This window comes from Aythya ferina (assembly GCF_964211825.1).
Source record: "Aythya ferina genome assembly, chromosome: 5".
NCBI classification, from domain to species: domain Eukaryota; kingdom Metazoa; phylum Chordata; class Aves; order Anseriformes; family Anatidae; genus Aythya; species Aythya ferina.
Genome location: NC_140301.1, coordinates 1,525,662 through 1,548,276, shown reverse-complemented (window position 1 = coordinate 1,548,276; position 22,615 = coordinate 1,525,662). Strand labels below are relative to the sequence as shown.

Below are 22,615 nucleotides of genomic sequence, written 5' to 3'. Positions count from 1 at the left end.
TCTTGTATATCTTCACAGTCAGAGCTTGTTCAGAAAAGAAATAACACTAATGCATTAAGCTGGTTCTTGAAAAAAAGGAATGTATCTCAGGAAGAAAAACGTGCATCCATGACTTAAGTTACTTGGTCTTTCTTGTCTCTCTCCGCAGTACAAAGGGGAAATTTCTCTTCATTTCTATTATATACTCCTGTATAGTATTTAGCATATTGTAGCTCAAATTTTAAGTTTGTATTGCAGTAATGTATTTCTGTTACACAGATTTGTTTTTTAATATACAACTATTTATATACTTGGGTTCATGTAATTGTTTTAGTAAAATCATTTGGTTACCTTTTCTTAATATATTTTATCATAACTTTTTCTTTTCTCCTCAGAATTCTCTACTGTATGAGCTCTTTTCTGTTATGGTTCATTCTGGAAGTGCTGCTGGTGGCCATTACTATGCCTGTATAAAATCATTTAGTGATGACCAATGGTACAGTTTTAATGATCAGCATGTTAGCAAGGTAGAAACAATTTTGTTATCTTAAGTAACATAAATGAACCAATGAGCTTGTATTTTTCATATGATTTTTCACTTGTGTTTAACAGTTGTTTCATTATCTTAAATGATTTGTAAATTTTCTGTGTTGTTTTTTTTTGTACATTGTAGTGAAGGGTAGGTATTAGGTAGAATTACTTTCTTTAATTTTCTCTCCCTGCCCTTTCAGTTCTGCTTCCATCCACTGTCAGTGCTGGTTACAGATTTTAGCCTCTATCTTTTTGAGGTTGGGGGCTTTTCAGTTCTCTTCCTAACAACCTCCACCCCGAATTTTAGCATTGTGGTGTAAGTCAAAGAACAGTTCCCACTTGCAGGTAGCAATGTATATCAGCATGCCAATGTCATTTACTAGTTGTGAATTACACTGTGACACCAGTTTTCAGTGAAGCCCCTTCTGTGTGGTCTGTAGTTGCAAGTCAGATTTAATTTTAGTCCTTTTGTCTGAGCCATGATCTATTTCAGTCAGAAATCATGCAGTAAAACCAGAACGTAATAAGAGGTGTCTGGATGGTATTACAGCTGAGTCTACCTGGTTCAGTTGAGACCCTATAAGGGGAATATTCCCCATATAAAAGGGGAACAGTTAGTTGGTCTTCAACCTTTGATTGTTCTCCTGTTTATTCAGTTTCCTTGTGTTGCCTTGTTTTTTCTGTAAGTGTAACATAGGATATTCTTTCCATGACAATTTAAGTGTAGTTCTCCCTCTATTGTAAGAGAAACTTTGTAAGAAATAGGCTCCAACATACCAGGCCTTATGGTGAATTCTCATGACGTGCCATAAGATGTTGATACTGAGGGAGGGATGATTTATAAAGAAGCCTTTATTCACACACACACTGCTGGATTTAAAATTGGGCTTTCCTATATATGCTAAAAATACTTCCTTGCTTAGAGAAGTGTATTTGTAGATCTGTTAAATTCATAGTAAAATAAAGAGGCAGGTCACTTTGAATTGGATTTTTTTTTCACTCAGCAAATAAACAGATCTGAAATACCTTTTTTAAAAAAAATGATTAATATTTTATTGATAAGTAATGACATTTTTTCTAATGAGAATAAATGCATATTGATTATTGCTAGTCTCTCTAATAATAATAATCTGATTTTCTGTTAGATAACTCAGGAAGATATTAAGAAAACATATGGTGGATCTTCTGGAAGCAGAGGCTATTATTCCAGTGCTTTTGCCAGGTTAGTACTGCAATATTGAATTCTTTTCTGGTGTTTAGCATAATCGAATGATTGACCAACATGCATGTGCTTAACATGTTAGCTAAAAAACAAAAATGGATAGAATAAAAGATGATTAAAATAATATAGTGTTTTTGAAAATCATTTTTGCTTAGCATGTTACTAAGATACATACAGCATAGTTCTTTACAGGGTGGGCAGGGGGACCAAACCGGCTTTTGAAATGAATGTTGTCCTTCTATCTGATAAATTCAGGTAACTTTTTTTTTCTTTACCAGCTCCACAAATGCGTACATGCTAATATATAGACTGAAGGATCCAGCAAGAAATGCAAGTAAGTATGCTTTGCAGTTCTTAACTAATAAGATCCTACTTCAGGAATAGACACTAACATAGTGTCTCCCTAATTTTTTTGAGGATGGTGGTATTGGTATTTTTAGGGTAAGTTAAAGTAGTTTTCATATAGGGAGCCTTCTATTACAGCTTTTAATTACTCTTTTAATAGCAAGCCCTTGTGATCATTAGGAGGCCACCACAAACTAAACTTTCTAATTTTTTTTAGTATTTTATATATTGTGGATTTGAAAGACAAACATGCTGGGTGACACAAACTACAACTGTAATGCTGTACTAGTGCCTGCTTAATAATAAAATAAAAATACTGACTTTAAAATGAGTCAATAATGAGAACTTCTTAAATTTTAAAATTTTAAATGAGAATGTAATAATGGCAGGTTAACATTTTATAACCAGACCTTATTTTTTGTTTGTTAGGAGGTAAGGGAAGATACTATAAACTACACAGTGAAAAACAGATTTGGGATTTCATGTTTTTTGTGCCACTTATTTAATTTTTTTAATTATGCCACTTATTTTTATGCCCTAATTTAGTACACCAAGTTTTAGAGGATGACTAACCCCATATAATAGTGGGATAGTGGGCAGGCTGTTTATTTTTTCAAGTATGTCCCAACAGAAAAAGAGAACTCTATTTGGTTTCAAAACTGGAATATCTCTTTGGAGGCCTAATTTCAAGATAATGAATTTAATAGGGTTAGATTAATTTTGTAGGGCTAGGTTGCTTATACTACTAATAACCATAATTTTTCAGAATTTGTTTGTCTTTCGTGGATGTTTTTAAAAAATGTTTTTCCTTAAAAAAAATCCATGTTTCTCATTTAAAATCTGAGCATACCTAAATGTTGCAGTTGGAAGTGAAAGCTTGGTATAATAGAGCTTTTGGTTTTGAGCTGAGGTTGAATTCCAGCATTTGATGAATTGATCACATGATCTACTCGTGCACATATATATATGTGTGTGTATATATATATATACACATATATGCAAAATTTTATGTCCAGTAGAGGAGGGAGTAAAAAATATCCTTGAAAATAGCATTTTGTTTATCTTATCTTGCTGCTGTAAATATTTTAAAGCGGACATGAATGGTTATGTTTCCATTCATTTTTTAATAAAATTTTGAATTGAACCATGATGCTGAGGGTGACTACTAGTGAATATAAGGAAAAAATTTAGAAGTGCAAGGATAATTAAATTAGTTTTAATGACTTTTTTTTAATACAAACTAAAAATCAAAGCTTAAGCTGAATCTATTGAAAAAATAAAACTAACAAGAGCTGTAACTGCTTCTATATCAGTATATTTTTAAATCTCTTTGAGTAAATATGTCATTTCATGCCAGCATCATAATAAACACAAACAACGTCTATTTTTTGCAGAAATCTATTTCATAAGACAGAGTACTTTGAGACATGTTGTTAGAAATATTTCTCTTTCACTGTTTTCTCCATAAAGTTGAACCATGGTATTTTCTTTGAGGAAGTATGAAGGGAAAAAAAGCTAAGTATCCCCTAAACTCAATTTTGATGACTTCTAAAAATATATTTAAAGTAGCAGTATCTGAAGTAGATACTCTCTATAGGTTTGAAGTGGATTTAGTACAAGGAGGATACTGTTAAAGCTTTATATCAACTAATAAAATAGTAAGTATTAAGAAAAATAATAAAATTGTTTCAGTGTTTCAATGATTGAAACAATATTTATTCTGAACAAGAGTGACTTCAAGTTGTGTAAAGATTAAAAATAAATAAAACTTATTTTAATGCCAGTAAAGAAAATCTTTAAGTCAAGAGCTGTCTTTGGAAATAGATTTTCCCATATATTTTGAGACTGATAATTGCCTAACAAGCAAACGAAAAAACTAAATTCATTATTTCAGATTTCTTGTATATGCCAAAACCTTTTTTAATTTTGAAAACTTGTTTGCTAAGTTGCTTGTGATAAGCATAGAACCAGTATTGTGAGACAACTGTTCTTTTTCAGTTTGAAGTATTGCATGTTCTTTCATGTAACAAATTATCATGAAGTACACTGAGCTGTATTAACTGCTGTATTTTATCACAATACAGATAATATTTTGGTTTTAAGCTCTTTCACTTTCTACAACAGACTTTTATTATAAAAGCAGTCTTGTGAGCAGTCATGATTATTAGACTATTTCTTTACAACAGTAAAACTTACCTTACTGATACTGGAATATTAACTTTCTTGTGCTAATAGCATTTTCTGCTATAGCTGATTTATAATCCCCAAGGGAAAGGGTTGACTTCAGTTCCATTTAAATCATTAAAAAGGGAACAGGACATGGTTGAGTGGGAAGTTTAGGTGAAGAAGGAAGAAACCAATACGGTTAATTAATGTGTCCATAATTCCTAAGATGTTACCCTACAGTGGAAATTTTTCCTTTTTTTATTCCTGACAGAGTTTCTTGAGGCACATGAGTATCCAGACCACATTAAACAATTAGTACAGAAAGAGAGAGAATTGGAAGAACAAGAAAAGAGGCAACGGGAAATTGAGCGCAACACTTGCAAGGTTAGAATTTCCGCTGAATAAAGTAACAATATGTTTCTATGTATTGTTTCTACTAAAATTATAAATTCTTACTACAGTGCAAGGACTTTTTTGTGTTAAATATATGTGTATTAAAATGAAATGTACACCTACTGGAATCTTCTACAGAGTAGAGGAACCTGCTAGAAGTAATTAGAGATTTTTGAGTTATTTCCCATGTGTTTAAAAAAAAAAAAAAAAAAAAAAAAACAACCTCTGGCCTGGGATCACTTAATTTCAAAAAAAAATAAGTAAATCAAAATTCCCAAATGTAGTGCTTTATGTAAAGCGTTTCATACTTAGATCTTTTCATATTGTGACCCTTTGTGTTATGAACTTTTTCATAAACTGACTTAAACTACTTCTTTGGCAGAAAGAGGGAAAAGATGTTTTTGACCACAGATTAGATAAGAACAGAAGAAGACACTTAAGACATATAAGCATATCTGTCAGCTAGTTTTCCTAAGAATCAATTGACTGTTAGGTTTTCTACATCTGTAAAATAACTTAGTGTGTTACGTAAAAACGGAATTTAACACTCATTGTCCCTGTGTGCATTTTGTTTTGGAGGGAGTATTTTAATTTGTATGCTGTCTGCAGTTTAAAGGTATTCTGATCATTGACATCATATCCCAGATTGCAAAACGTTAGACTTCTGTAGATATTATAATATATATTAAATATATGTATATCCATATATATATTTAATATACATTAAATGTATTTATATATCTACACATGTAGCCAAAAATATATGTGTATATGCTTTTATATATATATATATATATATATATATATATACACACATGCACATTAGTGCTACCTACTGCACCTTTCGTGTTTCCTATCTGCAGTTGTATAACTAGATGAAAGGAAACTCTCCTACAGCTGAAAGCTAATTTCTGTATTTTGTTTCGTAGATTAAATTGTTCTGTATGCATCCTACAAAACAAATAATGATGGAGAACAAATTAGAGGTTCATAAGGACAGGACACTGAAGGAAGCTGTGGAAATAGCTTACAAGGTATGCATAACAAAATATTAAAATTGTGAGATGTAATATTTTCACACACATTTTCTGCTGTTGTATCTTCGGTCTTTGAATTTTTAATGCTGTGGCGGTGTTTGTGGGTTTGGGTTTGTCTTCACTTTTTGAAGAGGGGTTGGAATTACTGACTTGAGTTAGACAATATGACCCTTATTGTAAAATTACATTAAGAGCTGCTGGTAGACTCTCTGTAGCTTCAGTGAGTTGAGAGAATTCTGTTCATTTGTATTGTCCTAAGAATTTTGCATTAGATTTGTAATAAGAGAAATTTCAAGAAGCTTCCACCATAGCTAATACAATAGCACCAGTTAGCACCAAAGTGTCACTTAATTTTTGCCTTCCGCAAGGAGGTGAAAGTTGAAGGCATGTATTTTTGCTTACCTACCTGTACTCTTTAGTTTTTGCCTTATGCATCTTTGACTCAGAGTGCAGGCAAGGATTTTGAGTGGAAGATAATCAGTGCACATGACTTCATCAGCCCTCTGAGATGCTCTTTGGTATAACTGATACTTCTCAATGTATTTCTGGAGCCTGTTTTTACATTTCCCTCTTTGGATTTTCATTCAAGTTTCTGTGTATATAATTAAAGTCACGTGTATGTAACATACTGTATATGTACATGTTGTGTTTTAAACACAGTTGAACTTGGTGACAGGATGAGGGGGAACGGGCTGAAGTTGCACCAGGGGTGTTTTAGGTTCGATATTAGGAAGAACTTCTTTACTGAAAGGATTGTGAGGCATTGGAATGGGCTGCCCAGGGGAGTGGTTGAGTCACCATCCCTGGAGGTCTTTCAAAGACATTTAGATGTAGAGCTTAGTGATATGGTTTAGTGGAGGGCTGGTTAGTGTTAGCTCAGAGGTTGGACTTGATCTTGAGGTCTCTTCCAACCTAGACAATTCTGTGATTCATGGATTCTTGGATGTGCACATACTGAGGAAAAACTAAGTTCACAAGTAAGCCATTATTTTTTGTTTGTTTGTTTAGCTAATGGATTTAGAAGAGGCTGTCCCTTTAGATTGCTGTCGTCTTGTCAAATATGATGAGTTCCATGACTACTTGGAACGATCGTACGAAGGAGAAGAGGATACACCAATGGGTTTATTACTTGGAGGTGTCAAATCAACATACATGTTTGACTTACTGTTGGAAACAAGAAGACCTGACCAAATTTTCCAGTGCTATAAACCTGGTGGTAAGTCATGTAATTATATATAGACAAAAATAGGCAAAAAATTATATATCGCATGGTGGCGTGAAAATAAAGCTTGTGTAATGTAGGACTTCATTATGATATGTGAGAGATGAAAAACTTTGATTTCATAAAATTTAGTACAGTACTCAAAGCACATGCTGTGCTGTGTTGCTATCGTGCTTCTTACTGAAGTTGGTCTAAAGTAAACTAAAATGTGTCAAACTTTGGAACACTTTTGCTTCTGGCATTAAAGTTAATCTGATAATTAAACTTCTGAAATTGGACACCTTTTTAAATTCTTTACTATTTGTATGTATTTAATGAAACCCCTTAGCCAGTATATCAGGCAACTATATGTGTTTCCTTTGCCTTGTGAATTTTCTTCATATATCTGTAGGTTTGTTTTTCTTCTCTTCCCTACAGAGGTCATGGTAAAGGTTCATGTAGTCGACCTAAAGGCTGAATCTGTTGCTCCTCCAATAAGTGTACGAGCATATTTGAATCAAACCGTTTCAGAATTTAAACAGCTAATTTCAAAGGTAATTTACAATTGTTTGGGAATCTTATTGCAGAGTTTTAAATCATTCTGATTGAAAATGTCATATGTATACAATGAAATTTTGCACCCTTTACAGGTCATTTATGCTGTGTATCCTGTCACAGGGTTTGGTTAGTTACAGTTGAGCCTGTCTGCCAAAAGGAGCAATCTGCTTCTTCTGCCCATAGTTCTACCCTGGCTTTTGCACAAGCTTAGCTACTTCCTGGCCCTGTTTCTTACTAATTTACCAGATAATCTGCTTTTTGGAGAAGCTAAAGAGTGAAGTTGATACTCATTTGGATTAGTAAGTTCAATCACCTCCCTGATTTATGCAATCAGCAGCAGAAATAGTGAATTGTTACCATATAACTGAAACAATGTGCAACTTTCCTTATTGGCTTCAGTAATTAAATTTGACATCTAAAGCTGTTCATAGTGTCCCTGCAAGCCCTCCTCTTCATCCCAGCAGCTACTTAAGATGTAGAATTATTTTTAGATGGTTGTAGGCCATGGAATCCATCTTAGTCCAACGCTGCTTCCATTGAACAGGAAAAAGGCAACCATTTTACATATCTGTTCTGTGTAAATTTGTTCGGTGGTGGGTATAACTTAACGATACTCATTATGAAATGTGGTTTCTGTCTTTGAATTCAAACTGGCTAACTATTTAGCAAACAGTACACAAAACTTGGTTTACACCCTAAAGAATAGGACTGATTCCTTTATTACTAGTCACTCACATTACGCCAGTTCTCTGAGCCATTTTAGTCTTCTCATCCTATGGAAAAACTAACCCTTATGTGTCAAAGGATGGAGGAAAGGAACTGGGACTGAACAGGTTCAGGATGTTGGGATGTATTTCCACCTCCCACACACACACCCCTTCCTGGTCTTTGCAAGTCTTAAGTCAATAAACAAACCTTACCCTTTCCATATGATTAATCTTCAAATACTGGAACATCTATAATAATGCACATTACTTTACGCTGAATGTCTTATTTTAGGCTACACACCTGCCTGCTGAAACAATGCGGGTAGTATTAGAACGTTGCTACAATGACTTGCGTCTTCTGAATGTTTCCAGCAAAACGCTGAAAGCTGAAGGCTTTTTTAGAAGCAACAAGGTAGGTGCTGCAGTTTTTAAACTGTTCATGTATTTATAGACTTCAGTGTTGTGTTGTAACAGGTAGGAATGTCTGTATGGAATTCATAGGAAAAGTCACTTTTTACTTTCCTCTGAAGTACAAAGTACTGTATTTTTTTTGATAATGAGCAAATACTGTGGTGCCAATGAATTCTGTAGGCTGTATATAAAACCTAGTGTACATAACAAGGTAGCACATGTTCAAAATCAGAAATCTGTGTGATACTTTGTGGCTAGAGTAATGGCTAAAAACTTTACAATGGAGATTTAAAAGTCAACTCTTAGGGCAAAAGGGTTTGCATATTACTATGAAACCCAAATTGTTTTTAAATGTTCTTAACAGCTATGCCTGCTCTCAGAGCTAAAGTTTTTAATAGGCAAATTTCAAAGCTAAGAGCAAGTTTGTTGTGGGTCTTCATCTTAAATTCAGTAATTTTTACTGTGTAAATCCCCCTAGCCAAATCTATACTTTCTAAAAATCTTTTGAGTAAATGCTTCCGATTCAAGTTGTATAATAGAATTCTTCTGTTGGACGGGACCTTCAAGATCTAGTCCAACTGCCTGAGAACTTCAGGGTTAACCAGAAGTTACAGCATATTGAGGGGCTGCATTCAGAAGAAGAGTAACTTGGTGCTTAAATAATATTTGTCATTAAATGGCGTCTGTAGTGTTGGTCTCTTCACTATAATAGCAATAGCACATCTAGCAGTTTTGAATATCATTTGGGTTTGAAATTAAGGCTGAAGATCACAGTATCCTGGATGAGCAAAAATTAGTGAAAGCCATAGTTTATAATTCAGCAAAACAGTGTCATTGACTTGTTATTCAGTTCAAAAACTTCAAAAACTTAAAAAAAAAAAAAAAAAAAAAAAATCAAAACTTTTCGCTTTCACGTGGTGGTCTTTGGAAAGAAAAAAGAGAAATTTGGTCCCTTGTTTTCTAAGTTGCCCTGTTGTTTACCCATGTATGCATTTAAATATTTCTTTTTTATGATGCTATACTAGAAAATAAAGACTATCTGTAGTTGTTGGCGTCACTACTATTGTAATTAGTGTTACTGTACATATGAAGGGTGTACATGGAAGTGATACCCAAGTACACTTCAAAACATAAAGCTTCAATTTCCAAATAGTGCTTATTGTAGATAGTCGGTTTGGTTACAAGTCACTCCAATCTTAACATGACCATGAAAGTAAGGAAAACTAAGCTATGGACTTCTTAGTTTCTGTCTCTAAAAATCTATTTTAAAATTGTTGCTAAAAGATGATGTTGCTTATTGACATTATTTCTAATGTGCGCTCAATCCTATCTGTTTGCTTTTGTAGCTTTTAATGTAGTACTACATGATAAAAACACTGCTGTTTTGTGTTCAGGTATTTATTGAAAGCTCGGAGTCATTAGATCATCATGTGGCATATACAGATTCTCATTTATGGAAACTTTTGGATCGTCATGCAAATACAATCAAATTATATGTTTCATTACCAGAGCAGTCTCCTGGATCTCAGTTTAGACGTTCAGTTTATCAGAAGCCTAGTGGAGATTCAGGCAACTTGGATGAAGCTTCTGAAAGAGTAAAAGGACCTGTAGGCAACATGAAATCTGTTGAAGCAATTCTGGAAGAAAGCACTGAAAAGCTTAAAAGTTTGTCCCTGCAGCAGCAGCAAGAGGGTGATAATGGAGACAGCAGCAAAAGTACAGAAGCCAGTGATTTTGAAAATATTGAATCACCTTCAAATGAAATAGACTCATCAGCATCAGCAGAAAACAGAGAACTTGAAAACCAAATTCAGATTTCTGATCCAGAAAATCTTCAGTCAGAGGAAAGGTCAGATTCGGATGTAAATAACGATAGGAGTACAAGTTCAGTAGACAGTGATATCCTTAGCTCTAGTCATAGTAGTGATACTTTATGCAATGTGGACAATGCCCCAATTCCCTTGGCTAATGGACTTGATTCTCATAGTATCACAAGTAGTAGGAGATCAAAAGCAAATCAAGGGAAGAAAGAAACCTGGGACACAGCAGAAGAAGATTCTGGAACAGACAGTGAATATGATGAAAGTGGCAAGAGTAGAGGAGAAGCACAATATATGTACTTTAAGTCAGAACCGTACACTGCAGATGAAGGTTCAGGAGAAGGGCAAAAATGTATGTATTTTTTATTATTAAATGCTTTAAATGATAGTAAAGTCTAGATTACTTTAATATGCTTTGTTTAAAAAGTCTAATGAAAGCTTTGAAGTTTTATTTTTAATATGTAAAATTAACTTCCATTAAAGTGCAAGGATGAAGTGTGGTGTCACAGTCAGTTAAAATCTAGCTTAATTTTGGTCTTTCAGTCAGTGATTTGTACTTAAACTGTATGTCTTTTTGTTCTTAAGAATTTAAGTTGCATCTATCTAAGATACATCTGTTTCCTTCTATAGAAGGTATTTTCTGAAGAACAAGCTGAGTTGTCTCCTAGTGAGAGGAAAAATGATTGCATTTTCTGGGGATGATTTGCCCGTTTCAGAATCAAGTTAACTACTGTGGTTCACAGAGCACTAATTCTGTTAACATTTAGATCTAAAAAACTGAAAACTCAAAACTGAGAATTCAAATGTAATCAATACTGATGTACTTGATATTGATCATATAATTCAGTAGACTGTTGCTTTTACATTGATTTAAACACGATAGGTACAATGAAACCTATGGCAAATTGAGACTGTGATAGTATAAGTTCAGTGTAAAACCCTAAGTACTTTAATTTTCATTAAAAAGATAAAATTTTAAAACAATGCTCAGTAGCTATGTATGTTTTATAATTAACATAAGAGTAATTAAAGAACAACAGGATATAAGATAAATATTTTGAAAGGCAAAGGTTTTCGTCTCAATCCAGAAATCCTGATGTAACAATTGATAAGGAATATTTTTGTCATTTTCTTTGTAAAGAAACATTTTCATTTTTCAAGTTAGGTTGAGAGATTTGATAGCAACTACTTAAAGAGTTTGAACAAAATGTCTGATGGAAGGACTTTTCTTTGTGGCTAATCTTGAGCTACTTAAATATGAACAGGTTTATAATTTAGTTAATTGCTCATATAGCAAGCTATGTCATGCTGTATTTCTAATTCCTAATGATCATAGTGTACTTTGTGGTGAAGTCTATATTGCAAATATTAAGAAACACATTTTGTAAAGATAAATCACTTACTTTGTTTCAAAGTTTCACATAACCAGAATGTTTCTTTCGTATGTTAATAATAATAAAAAAAAAAAAAACTCAGTGAAAAAATTCCTTAATGTAAACTTGAGCTTCCCTTGTGGTACCACGTGGCCTTCCAGAACAGGGAACCAAACTTTTTAATCCTGAAAACAAGAGAAGAATTTGTGGCTTGTGCCTAGCCAGCCCTAACTTAGATGTGCTGAGTTAGATGTGCTGATTCTGTGTATCTCTCAAGACAGTGGAAGCCTGTAGGGAGTTATCTGCAAATGCTCTGTGTGACTGACTCTGTAGTCTTAGTGAAGCGAAGTTATGTATTCTTCATTCACCGATTGAAAACCAGAGCAGTTTTGGGACTGCTTAGTCCTTTCAAGACTGTCAGCTTGTGAACATGTGAAATATAGCAAAGCTTGTAAGGATTACAGTAAAACCTTCATCAGATGAAATGTAAATGTGGCCATTAACTAGAATTTCAACTTCTCTGTACTGTTTTGCTTCAAGTAATGACTGAATATATGGAAGTCATATTCTAGAATGCTTTTTTTTTTTTGTATCTGTTTTATGCCATTTTCATCTCCATTTTTACTTAGGGTTGATGGTACATGTTGATAAAAGAATTACACTGTCTGCCTTCAAGCAACATTTGGAGCCCTTTGTTGGAGTACCATCCTCTCACTTCAAAGTCTTTAGGGTCTACGCCAGCAATCAAGAGTTTGAGAGTGTTCGGCTCAATGAGACCCTTTCATCGTTTTCTGATGACAATAAGGTTATTCAGAAGTTATTTTGAATAATTAAAAATACATTGGTACAATATTCCCAATTAAATAATTTAATTTACAACTTTTAATTACTTGCAAGGTTAAATCACTACATTAGTCTTGATAGTGATACAAAATGTAATTTTATTTGTAGTTACTAACAGATACTCCTTCCTCTTTATAGATAACTATTAGACTTGGAAGAGCCCTTAAGAAGGGTGAATACAGAGTCAAAGTCTATCAGCTTTTGGTAAATGAACCAGAGGTAAGGCGTTGATAATTTCAAGATGAATAGCAATTCATGAAAGTTTTATTAAGTGCTTTAGCCAAGACTTTCTCAGAGATCTTGGAGAGGAAACAAAGAACCCTATTTTCTCTCTACTTTACTATAATTTTTTCTTGATTAAGTAAGGGAATTAGAGGCTGTCTTTGTTCATGTTACTCAATGTATGCAGCTGGAATGTGATCTATAGTATGCCTCTCAGATGTTTTTATTTCTACAATGTATATAGAGGACAAATGCAAGTAACTTTCGTTAAACTTATGAAAGTCGTGTGTTATTCTTTCCAAATCAAAAACTGTTTTTGTTTGTTTTTGCAGTTTTCAATAATAAAGTACAAATGTTAAAATCATGGTTGGCAGGCAGTGCTTATTGGTAGATGTGGTAGGTTAGCTAGATACTCCTCTTTCTGCATAAGACAATCCTGAAGGAGTGCTGGAAACAATATTGTTTCTCTTGTCATAACGCAGCTCACTTGTAGCATCTTTTGGGACATGAAAAGTATAGAAGTTGATTTTACTCTACTGCAGTCTTCAACTTATTGAGCCCTTAAATTCTGATTTTACAGTTTGGATAAAACTAAAGATTATATATTAGTAAATCATAAGAGACTGAATCTGTACTGGTAATAGCAGGCAATAAGAGTAATTTAAAAATTATTTCCGATCATGGTGTTCTGGTCTATCTTACCAATGAAACCCAAGAAAGTGGCATATTTATTACCATAAATCTGCTCATTTGAAAATCTAAAAGTTCTTTTCAAATTGTTTAAAATGTTAATATAATGGTAGCAATTAGTAATTCAGAGACCAGACACTACTTCTGCAGTGGCTTGCCTTCGGATTTTGACTGTCAAAACATGGTTGATACACAATTTGATCCTAACTTTAATCAGACTACCTTGTTTACAAAAAGGCATTGTAATGATCATTTAGCTAGGTAAATGGGACTGGTTTCAAAACATGATCAGAAGGCAAATTTATGTATTTTTTTTTCCTCTTCTAATAAATTCTTTAATCATTTGCTATTTGTTTATAGCCATGCAAGTTTCTTCTAGATGCGGTTTTTGCTAAAGGAATGACTGTCCGACAGTCAAAAGAGGAGCTGCTTCCTCAGCTTCGAGAACAGTGTGGCCTGGACTTAACGATTGACAGGTAAAGAGACTGCAGTCAGGGTTGAAGTTAATTGATTAAATATAACATTAAAGTTTATTTCTTCTCTGGTGAGAGAGAGGATATTAGGAAAGGAGCAGAAGCAAGTTACTATGGTATTTGGATCTGTGAATTGCAAGCATCAATTTAGCAATTCTTGGTTTTCATCTCATGTAGAACGAGGTTGAACTCATTTTGAGGTCTTGATTCCACGTACTCCTTGCTGTCAATTTCAAGTTATGTCGCATGTACTGTGTATTACCTGACATGCTGTATTAATTGGAATTAAGAAAAACTTGTGAAAGCAGTAGGATCTGGTAGGCAAGCTGGTGGGGCCTTAACATATGCGTGAAGTCAGGCTGCAGTGAACCCTGGATGACAAAGTGGTCCTTTCCTGCTGAGATAACAAATAGAAACCTAGATGTGGACCAGGTATTTCTCCTTACCACACCATGACTTGGCCAAAGGATTTTTGTCTGCCATGCCAGAGTTATGTTGTCTAATGCCCTATAATTATAGGGCACGTGACAAAATATGACCACTTCTGTGCAGGAAAATCACTGCAATTAACTTTTTACTTTGTTTAATCTCATTTTAGTTATGTCATTATTTACCAGTATTCAAAGCTTATTTATTTTAGCTTGTGACTGTATTGATGCAGTAGAACTAAGTACATAAACCAGATACCAGTGCTCTTACCCTCCTCCTCTCCACTTCTTCCACAATCACATCCAAAAAAAAAAAAAAAAAGGCAGGGATAACTGTAGGAAGCCTTTGGGAATATTCTGCTTATGCTGCATGAGAAACTGTTATCTTCTTCTAGGTGGTCCTTATATATTTCTTGCACTGAACAAGCATATACGGGTTTGTTTTCTTTGGTTGATGCAGCACTACCAGCCAATGGTGATACCTTGCTGTCAGGATTATTTCAGAATGTTAAAATCTTACCTGATAAACCTAGTCAAAAAAAAATAATAATAAAAATCAAGTTTTAATTCTGTGGCAGTGCAAAGTGGTTTTGAGCAGATAAAAAATTACTATTTTCTCCTTCATTTATTTGCAGGTTTCGTCTACGAAAGAAAACCTGGAAGAACCCAGGCACTGTGTTTCTGGATTATCATATCTATGAAGAAGATATCAATATTTCAAGCAATTGGGAGGTCTTCCTAGAAATACTTGATGGTAATAATTATATACTATGAAGCGGAAAGTAAAGATCATGTTAGAGTTTTCTTTTTACGTAGAGAATATTGGAAAATATGCTTCCTTTTCTCCATATTTTTAAGTCAAATAATACTGAAATTGTAATAGCAGTTCATTAGGAAATAAAAAAAAAGAAGAAGCAAAAGAACTCAAAATAAAAGCTTAGCATGAAGTTATGGGGGTTGTGTAAGTGTAGTTTTCCTTTGGCTGTGATGCACTGAAGGTCTAACAATGTTATCTTATGTAGTTGTTTGGAAACTTGTGGACATACTGTAACACAGTATGCAGTATTGTGTTTTCATTGCACTTAAAGGTAGCTGTATGTTTGCCTATACCTTATGCTTTTATTTGTATTTAATTTTTGAACTATTATTGGTGACATTTGTAAATGTGTGCATGTACGTATATAAATTCTATAAGGCAGCACAATTGTTCAGTAATTTATTTTTCAGACAAAAGTGGAATAAAAACACGTCTTCTGTTATAAATTGATAACTTTTTGAACAAACATCACTCATCAAAATAATTTTGGACTTAAATTTTAGAGAGCAGATTTTCTTTAACATTTGCTTAAATATTACTAAAAATACAGCATTTATGTTACCTTTGTATATACCCTTAAATTTTGGATTCTGTATGCAAAAGCATAATTTAAGGGGAAAAAAATAGGCCAACCTGTTTTCCCTTTTACATGTCTGTTGAGGGATAGATGTGGAACGTGTATTCCATTTGCTCAAACTTTCACAAGCATACCTGCCTTAAGGAAGTCTAATAGAACTGTTATTCCAGTGCCATAAGCTTTTTTGGACAGCTATGGTCAGTCATGGTATTGTACATCTTTAAGAAAATTGTGTCAAATCAAATATAAGAAATTGAAATGAACGTGGGAGGTTCAACTGTCCTGTAGATTATTCTTAGGGAAATATCTATCAGCTCACACCTGAATTAAAATTTCAGTTTAATTTTTTATTAGTTTCAGGTTAATTGTTCTGCTCTTTGCGTGGTGAGTTGGGTCTTGAGGTAATTACTTTTTAGCCTAGTAAAACTCACTTAGTTCACAGAATATTATAGTTAATATTATTTTATAGACTACAGGGCTTCCAAGTATTCTGTAGTATTTTGTGTAACTAAGGCTTTCCGAACAGCATGCTACTTTGATCTAGTTGTAGAAAATTCAGCTGTACCCCGCTGTTTTCTATAATTTGTATAATCTAGAAGTGAAATGTGGAAAGTTTTTATTGTGATAAAGAAAAGTGAAGCACTTGAATAAATACCAGATTTCAGAGGAAAGTCATGCAAATGTCTGGAGGTCAGCCTCTGGTTGGACGGTTAGCTATTTTCTGTGTAACAAAGTGGGTGCAATAGAGTGCATCCTGAAGAGGAATAAATGACATTATTCAAGAGATGGTGCTTATGAAAAAATCTTTGAAATGAGGAGATAACAGTGAATAGTATAATGAATTCCTGGTCCTTCCTCCCAGTTCTCTCCAACCTCTTTTTGGTAGGCTTCTTTCAACATACTTGGATGGGTTATTTAATATTTAATGGATATGTATATGTGTGTGTGTATATATATATATATGTATATATGTAGTGCAGTCTTCCATATTTGAATATGCCTATACTCCCCTTATATATATATAAGGGGAAAACCCTTAATTTTAAATAAGCTATTTTGTGATGTTAATATAATATATTTCTTTCTCTTTCTTAGGAGTAGAAAAGATGAAATCCATGTCACAGCTTGCAGTTTTATCAAGACGATGGAGACCATCAGAGATGAAACTAGATTCTTTCCAGGAAGTCGTGCTAGAAAGTAGCAGTGTTGAGGAATTGAAAGAGAAGGTAAAATGTCTAACACGATGCAAGTTTATTGTGATTTCTGAAAGCCTTTTTGATGTCTTCTGCTGGGAAGCACAGAAGTATCGTAGCTACATAAACTTGTTCCTTGGTTGTTGTATTATTTTTTTTTCAGGAACTGAGAATGTCCATTTCTGTCAGCAAAAACATATGAATCAGCACCTTTACTACTTAGTTTCATGTAATAGGCATTTGTCAGAGTATTCAGGTGAACACATGCAAAAAAAAGTCATATCTTGAACTTTAGGAAGCATAATATTGAACTCAACCTCTGTCTCATCCTTGAAAAACATATGAAAGAAAAATTAAACTATTGTCATCCTGTTTTTTTCCAAGCTATTCCAAAGTTATTCCAAAATACTAAACCTTTGTGCCTCATCATATTTGAATTTGACCTGTTGTTCAGAGACAGTGTAATTGTAGCAGGTAAATTGAACTATATTTGAATTACAAATAAATATGGGTTTAGTATGCGTTTTTCTCTTAAGATCAGAACCTTCTAATAGGCAAGCAGATGTGCTATGCTAGCAGAGTATCTCATTGAGAATTTTTATTAGTCTAGTTTGTTGCAGGCTTCTTAAAAATGGTTGTTTATACGTAGTGATACCAAGATGAAAGAAACCCACCGTGGATGGTGATGACAGCAGAAATCCTATTCATCATTTATAAGATAGGGGTTTGTATATATGCTGGGAAAAGGAACATCATTCAGCTTTTGTCTTCATTTTTAGCAGAAGTGAGAGTTGGCTTTTCCTTTCTTGCAGGGAGCAACTTTAAAGCCTCTTGGAAGGAATGCTGCTAATTTTTGCTCACATCAGTAATTTGAATTTGACACATCTGTGGTAACAGTCAGCTCTCTCCATTCAGCCAAATTCTGTTAGCAGAGTAAGGCTAATGTGTTTCAGGATTTTTTCTATATTTTGTTAGTATTTTTTTATTTAGCCTAGTTTCCTAAGGAAAGGGGAGTTGGAAAATTTTACTGGCTGTTAGTCTTTTTTCATTGATTTCATGATGAGAACGAACACATCTGTTTTGACAGCAGAGTTTATGGAGGCAAGAATCTTAGAAAGGAGATCCACAAATTTTGGGGGACTAAGAAGCCAAGGATAAAAATCTATCTAATTTAGTGTGTGCATTGCCATGGGCACAAGACTGCGGCCTGTACTTCAGTTAAGGGCCAGGCAGCGATAAGCCTGTGTGCATCATGCAACTGCTCAGCAAAGGTGACATCACTGCAGCCACTTGAGGCAGAGCTGTGTGATCCTGTGGAGGGTACTAGGGCAGGGCAGTAGGAGGGGGAGACAGGAGGGATGATGCACCCTGTGCACTCAGAGATGCATGCAGGGAGGAGAGCAGTTAAAAGTGCTTGTTGGGTAAGGGGTGGGTGGGTATCATGGTAGGGAGTGCAGGTGTATGTAGATGGAATTTAGGCATACAAATTTTGAATTCACTTGCTTTCAGATCCACCTGATTGTAGTAGCTTTCTGTGGATACAGTGAAACTGACAAAGACCTAGACCTGGGTATAGAGGTTTAAAGTGAGGCAGCTGGTCACTTTGTATCATGGAACTTGGATGTTATTGTTTCTATTTTAATTTTTGTCACCTCCCTGTAAAGAGACAAACTTGATGAAACTCTGTCACAGCAAGTGTCACTTGTGTGACATTGTAATTTGAAAAATACCTACTTCTAGATTTGACAGGTCTATTGACTTAATGTAGATTTGGCTAACACTGATTTCGAATAATAAATCAATCTTTTTTTTTCCACTTCACAGCTGAGTGAAGTAAGTGGAATACCCTTGGAGAATATAGAGTTTGCAAAGGTAAGTATTTTTTTTAACACTTTATTGGCGTGAATGTGTGACTGTATATTTTACTCAGTAAATAATTGCTTCTTCTCAGGGTAGAGGAACGTTTCCTTGTGACATTTCCATACTAGAGATTCACCAGGATTTGGACTGGAATCCTAAAGTATCAACATTGAATGTCTGGCCTCTGTACATTTGTGATGATGGTGCAGTAATATTTTATAGGTATGTATTTTATTACAGTATAATAATGCAAAAAATCCGTTTAAGATTTGAGGGGTGATGTAATCAATAGAAGCTTAAAAATATCCTTCCTTTTTCTTGAAGGAAAAATGCTTCTGGTAGATGGTTGAAACCATTGAACTGGAATATGTATGCGTCTCTATTTCCTACAAAACCAGATATCAACTGTTTTAAGAAAACAAACACTGTTCCCTTTTACTCACTTCTTCCTCACAAATCATTGAAAATAATACAGAATACAAAAGATAGTTGCTATGCTTGAGTGTGTATCTGGATTTAATCTCTTGAAGTGGAACCATATCCTTACTGGAGTCTGAGAGTCATGATAGGCATTAGAGAGCAACAAATTTATGTTCTGTGTATGTGAAATCAGCGTGGTTTCTTTAGAAAAGAGGCTACCAGGATTAAAAATTTTAACATGAGAAACATTAATTAGCTGACAGTAGTAGCCCAGAGGCAGTTTTTGAAGACCAAGAGCTTTAATATTGTAATTTCTGCTAGACTTGGAGAGTGACAGTGGAATGTAATTAATATGTTCCTTCTACAGTACTACTCATAACGTGAATTTGAGGAAACGCTGGTTGATAACATACTGGCCTTAGTGAAGGAAATTGGGAGAATAGCTGGTAGTTTCTAGTAATGGCTGGCTGACATGCTGCTTCTACTGCTGGGGCTGTGACAGGATAAAGAACAGTCACTTGCAGTTGTTTACAAAGAATAGGAGTAATCAGGTAGATTGAACAAAGGCTTGTTTCTTGCTGCTTTCTGTTGAGTATGCTGTCAGTTAAAATACTGAATGTTGCTGTTAGAAAAGCAGTTTTGGATTAATGTTAGTCAATGGAGAAGAGGAAAAGTATTTGCATGGAATATTACGCTTAGTTTTGTTACTTTACTAGGCTGCTCTAACAGGAGAGAAAATACAGAAATCTGATTGTCATTGTATTAAATTTAACAGCTTTTTAACGTATTTTTATTTTTAGGGATAAAACTGAAGAATTAATGGAATTAACAGATGAACAGAGAAATGAACTGATGAAAAAAGAAAGCAGCAGGCTCCAGAAAACTGGACACCGCGTAACCTACTCTCCTCGTAAAGAGAAAGCACTAAAAATATATCTGGATGGAGCACCAAATAAAGATTTGACTCAAGACTGATACTCGCTATAGCATTTTCCCTGGGGAATTTTTTTGTTCAAAATAAGAAGGTTCACTACTACTGTGTAGTGCCATTACGGCAGGACACTCATTAGGTGTAAAGCGCTGACACCAGCACTGATTGGGCTGTGTTACCAATCAGAAGTGCAGTGCCCTGTTGGGTCACTGTTTGACTTGGAATCATGTTGTGCACTATAGTCAAATGTACTGTAAAGCTAAAAGGGATGTGCAAATAAAAGATTAGAACTAAAAAGTGGGTGGGGAGGGAAATGAGTGGAAATTCTTTTTGAGGACAGTGTGCACATAGTAGCTAGTGAAACTAGCCTCAAACAGGCTACTCATAGCTTAATAATAAAAGCTGTGCAAAGGCCATGAAAGAATCCTTTTGTTTGTTTCACTGATACACACATTACCTCATCAGACAGTCTGAAGTAAATGTTAACACATTGGTTATGGAAAAGCAGCAAAAAAGGGTTTAAAAATGTAATGGAAGTGCTACAAGTGTACAAGTCTTGAGAATGTTTTCCCATAAAACGGGTGGTCTGAGAGGTCTGTAGAAAGCTGCCAGCCAGGGTTATTTTGTTTTTGCAGAAATGCTGTTGAAAGGTAAACTTGGTTTTTAACAGGTTACAGAAGCCCGATGAGCAGCTCTATTATATTGCATCCAATGTGTAAATAAAACTTGCCCTATCCATTTAACAGAACTGCAGTTCAGCTATTTACCATGGTATTTCTTTTCACATATCAACATTCATTGTGTACATTTGAAAGTGTAGTTACCTATTTAAATTTGTATTCCTTTTGTTTGATAATGCTGGGTACTTTAGGGTTATATTCCCCTTGTTAATGAAGTTTTTTGTTTTGTTCAGCTACTCTTTTGTACATTTTGTTTTTGAGACTATTACAAGTTCACATCTTCTCCACCTGCTGAAAGTCATCTTAATTTTTCCTGGAGTTGATTCCATAGCTATTCATAGTCAAATATGGGGGCAATCTCTAACACCTCAACATATAAACTTGGTATTTCAGGTTGTGGTGCAAAGACTTATGCAGTCAACATGATTTCATCGCAAAGCCTAGGAACAGCAATTTTTTGCTTTGGTCCATAAAGATCAATAGAGAACAATTCTCCTTAGTTTTTGAAAAAACACCTAATTTATAACAATCAAAAGATTTTGGTAAACTTTTTCATGCCAGATGCTGTTTACAACAATGAACATGCCAATAAAACATTTGTTCATTCTGTTGCATTTTAATCATTAAATGTTGTGGTTTTTATTTGAAAAATGGCAGTTATTTCATGGAAATAGGCTTTTCCAAGGCAATTCCAGAATTTTAAGTCTGTATATTTGTGTATATATGTGGACATGCCATGCACAGAGTATTATGGGAATTATTTTGTAGCCTGTCTGCTGTTCCCCCGGATTTATATACGCACTGCATTTTTTTCAGTTGTTTTCTTTTCAGAATTTAATTCCATACCAGTGAAACTGCTAGGCTTGGGATATGATTGGCAGCTAAGTTTTGGTCCAGAGAGGAAAAAAAAAGAGTCTGAAGAACGGAACTTCTGGTTTTCTGCTTGCTGATACACAGTAACCTAAAAAGCCTGAGGAATCCAACAGCCTGAGAGCCAGGCACTGCTGCGCAGAGGAATTCCCTCGTTCTTCCTTTTCTGTTTAAGCTGTGACACTTCATGTCCCACACAAATGAGATGGAAGCAGAAGGAAACATGGTGTGAGTACCACCCAGTAGGTAGAATAGCTTCATTGAACTGCTACTTATGTGTGTATAGGCTGCTGAGGAATCCTAGAGTTGCTGGAAGAGGTAGAAGTAGTAGTAACTAAAGAATACCAAAAAATTGCTTCATCTTTAGCCCCTTTTTAGGAAACTTTAGTTAAACACCTTTTTAAATAAATTTTAACCCTGTAAGTCTTGATTGAAATCTGGACAGAGGACAGAGAGGCATCTTTATAATGATTACCTCTCCAGTGGTACAGTTCCTTCTATGTATTTGTATTGGAATATATTCTGGGTTATCTGGGGAGATACTTAGCAGCATCAGCTTTACATTCTGATAATTATGAATTTGTGCATTTAAAAGAAATGAAAATCCCTTGAGTTTCTAATTAGTAAGATTTCTGCAGAGTTAATCTGATTTCTGATAAAGTCAGGGACTGAGGCATCAGGAAACTTGAAGGGACTATAATGGTATCCTTATATAGGGTAGTATTTATGGACAGTCCTTGCTTTCTTGAAGTACTGTTTTTAACAGTAAAATCGCAATGAAATTTAATGCCTTCTGATTGTATAGAAGGGTTGTCTCTAAAGCACTGGAATTTTGCTTGGGATAGAAGGAACGGTAAATTCATGGTAC

At 34.5% G+C, this 22,615-nt stretch overlaps 1 protein-coding gene across 4 annotated transcripts in view; it reads left to right on the top strand.

Moving 5' to 3' along the window:
- The window catches only part of USP47 (ubiquitin specific peptidase 47), a 51,755-nt gene extending 30,258 nt beyond the window's left edge, over window positions 1-21,497 (top strand). For 3 of the 4 annotated variants that reach the window (XM_084519776.1, XM_084519775.1, XM_084519777.1), the window contains 17 exons: window positions 375-506; window positions 1,656-1,732; window positions 2,011-2,066; window positions 4,515-4,627; window positions 5,566-5,670; window positions 6,682-6,889; window positions 7,313-7,428; window positions 8,432-8,551; window positions 9,945-10,722; window positions 12,373-12,548; window positions 12,725-12,805; window positions 13,859-13,974; window positions 15,035-15,153; window positions 16,889-17,019; window positions 18,811-18,858; window positions 18,938-19,068; window positions 20,067-21,497. In XM_084519776.1, coding sequence (XP_084375902.1) covers window positions 375-506; window positions 1,656-1,732; window positions 2,011-2,066; window positions 4,515-4,627; window positions 5,566-5,670; window positions 6,682-6,889; window positions 7,313-7,428; window positions 8,432-8,551; window positions 9,945-10,722; window positions 12,373-12,548; window positions 12,725-12,805; window positions 13,859-13,974; window positions 15,035-15,153; window positions 16,889-17,019; window positions 18,811-18,858; window positions 18,938-19,068; window positions 20,067-20,241 — 2,682 coding nt within the window. In that variant the 3' untranslated portion in view covers window positions 20,242-21,497. Of the gene's footprint in view, window positions 1-374; window positions 507-1,655; window positions 1,733-2,010; window positions 2,067-4,514; window positions 4,628-5,565; window positions 5,671-6,681; window positions 6,890-7,312; window positions 7,429-8,431; window positions 8,552-9,944; window positions 10,723-12,372; window positions 12,549-12,724; window positions 12,806-13,858; window positions 13,975-15,034; window positions 15,154-16,888; window positions 17,020-17,798; window positions 17,920-18,810; window positions 18,859-18,937; window positions 19,073-20,066 lie in introns of those variants that run through there. The other variant, XR_014693216.1, reaches the window with a different exon arrangement.
- The last annotated feature ends 1,118 nt before the right edge of the window (window positions 21,498-22,615 follow it).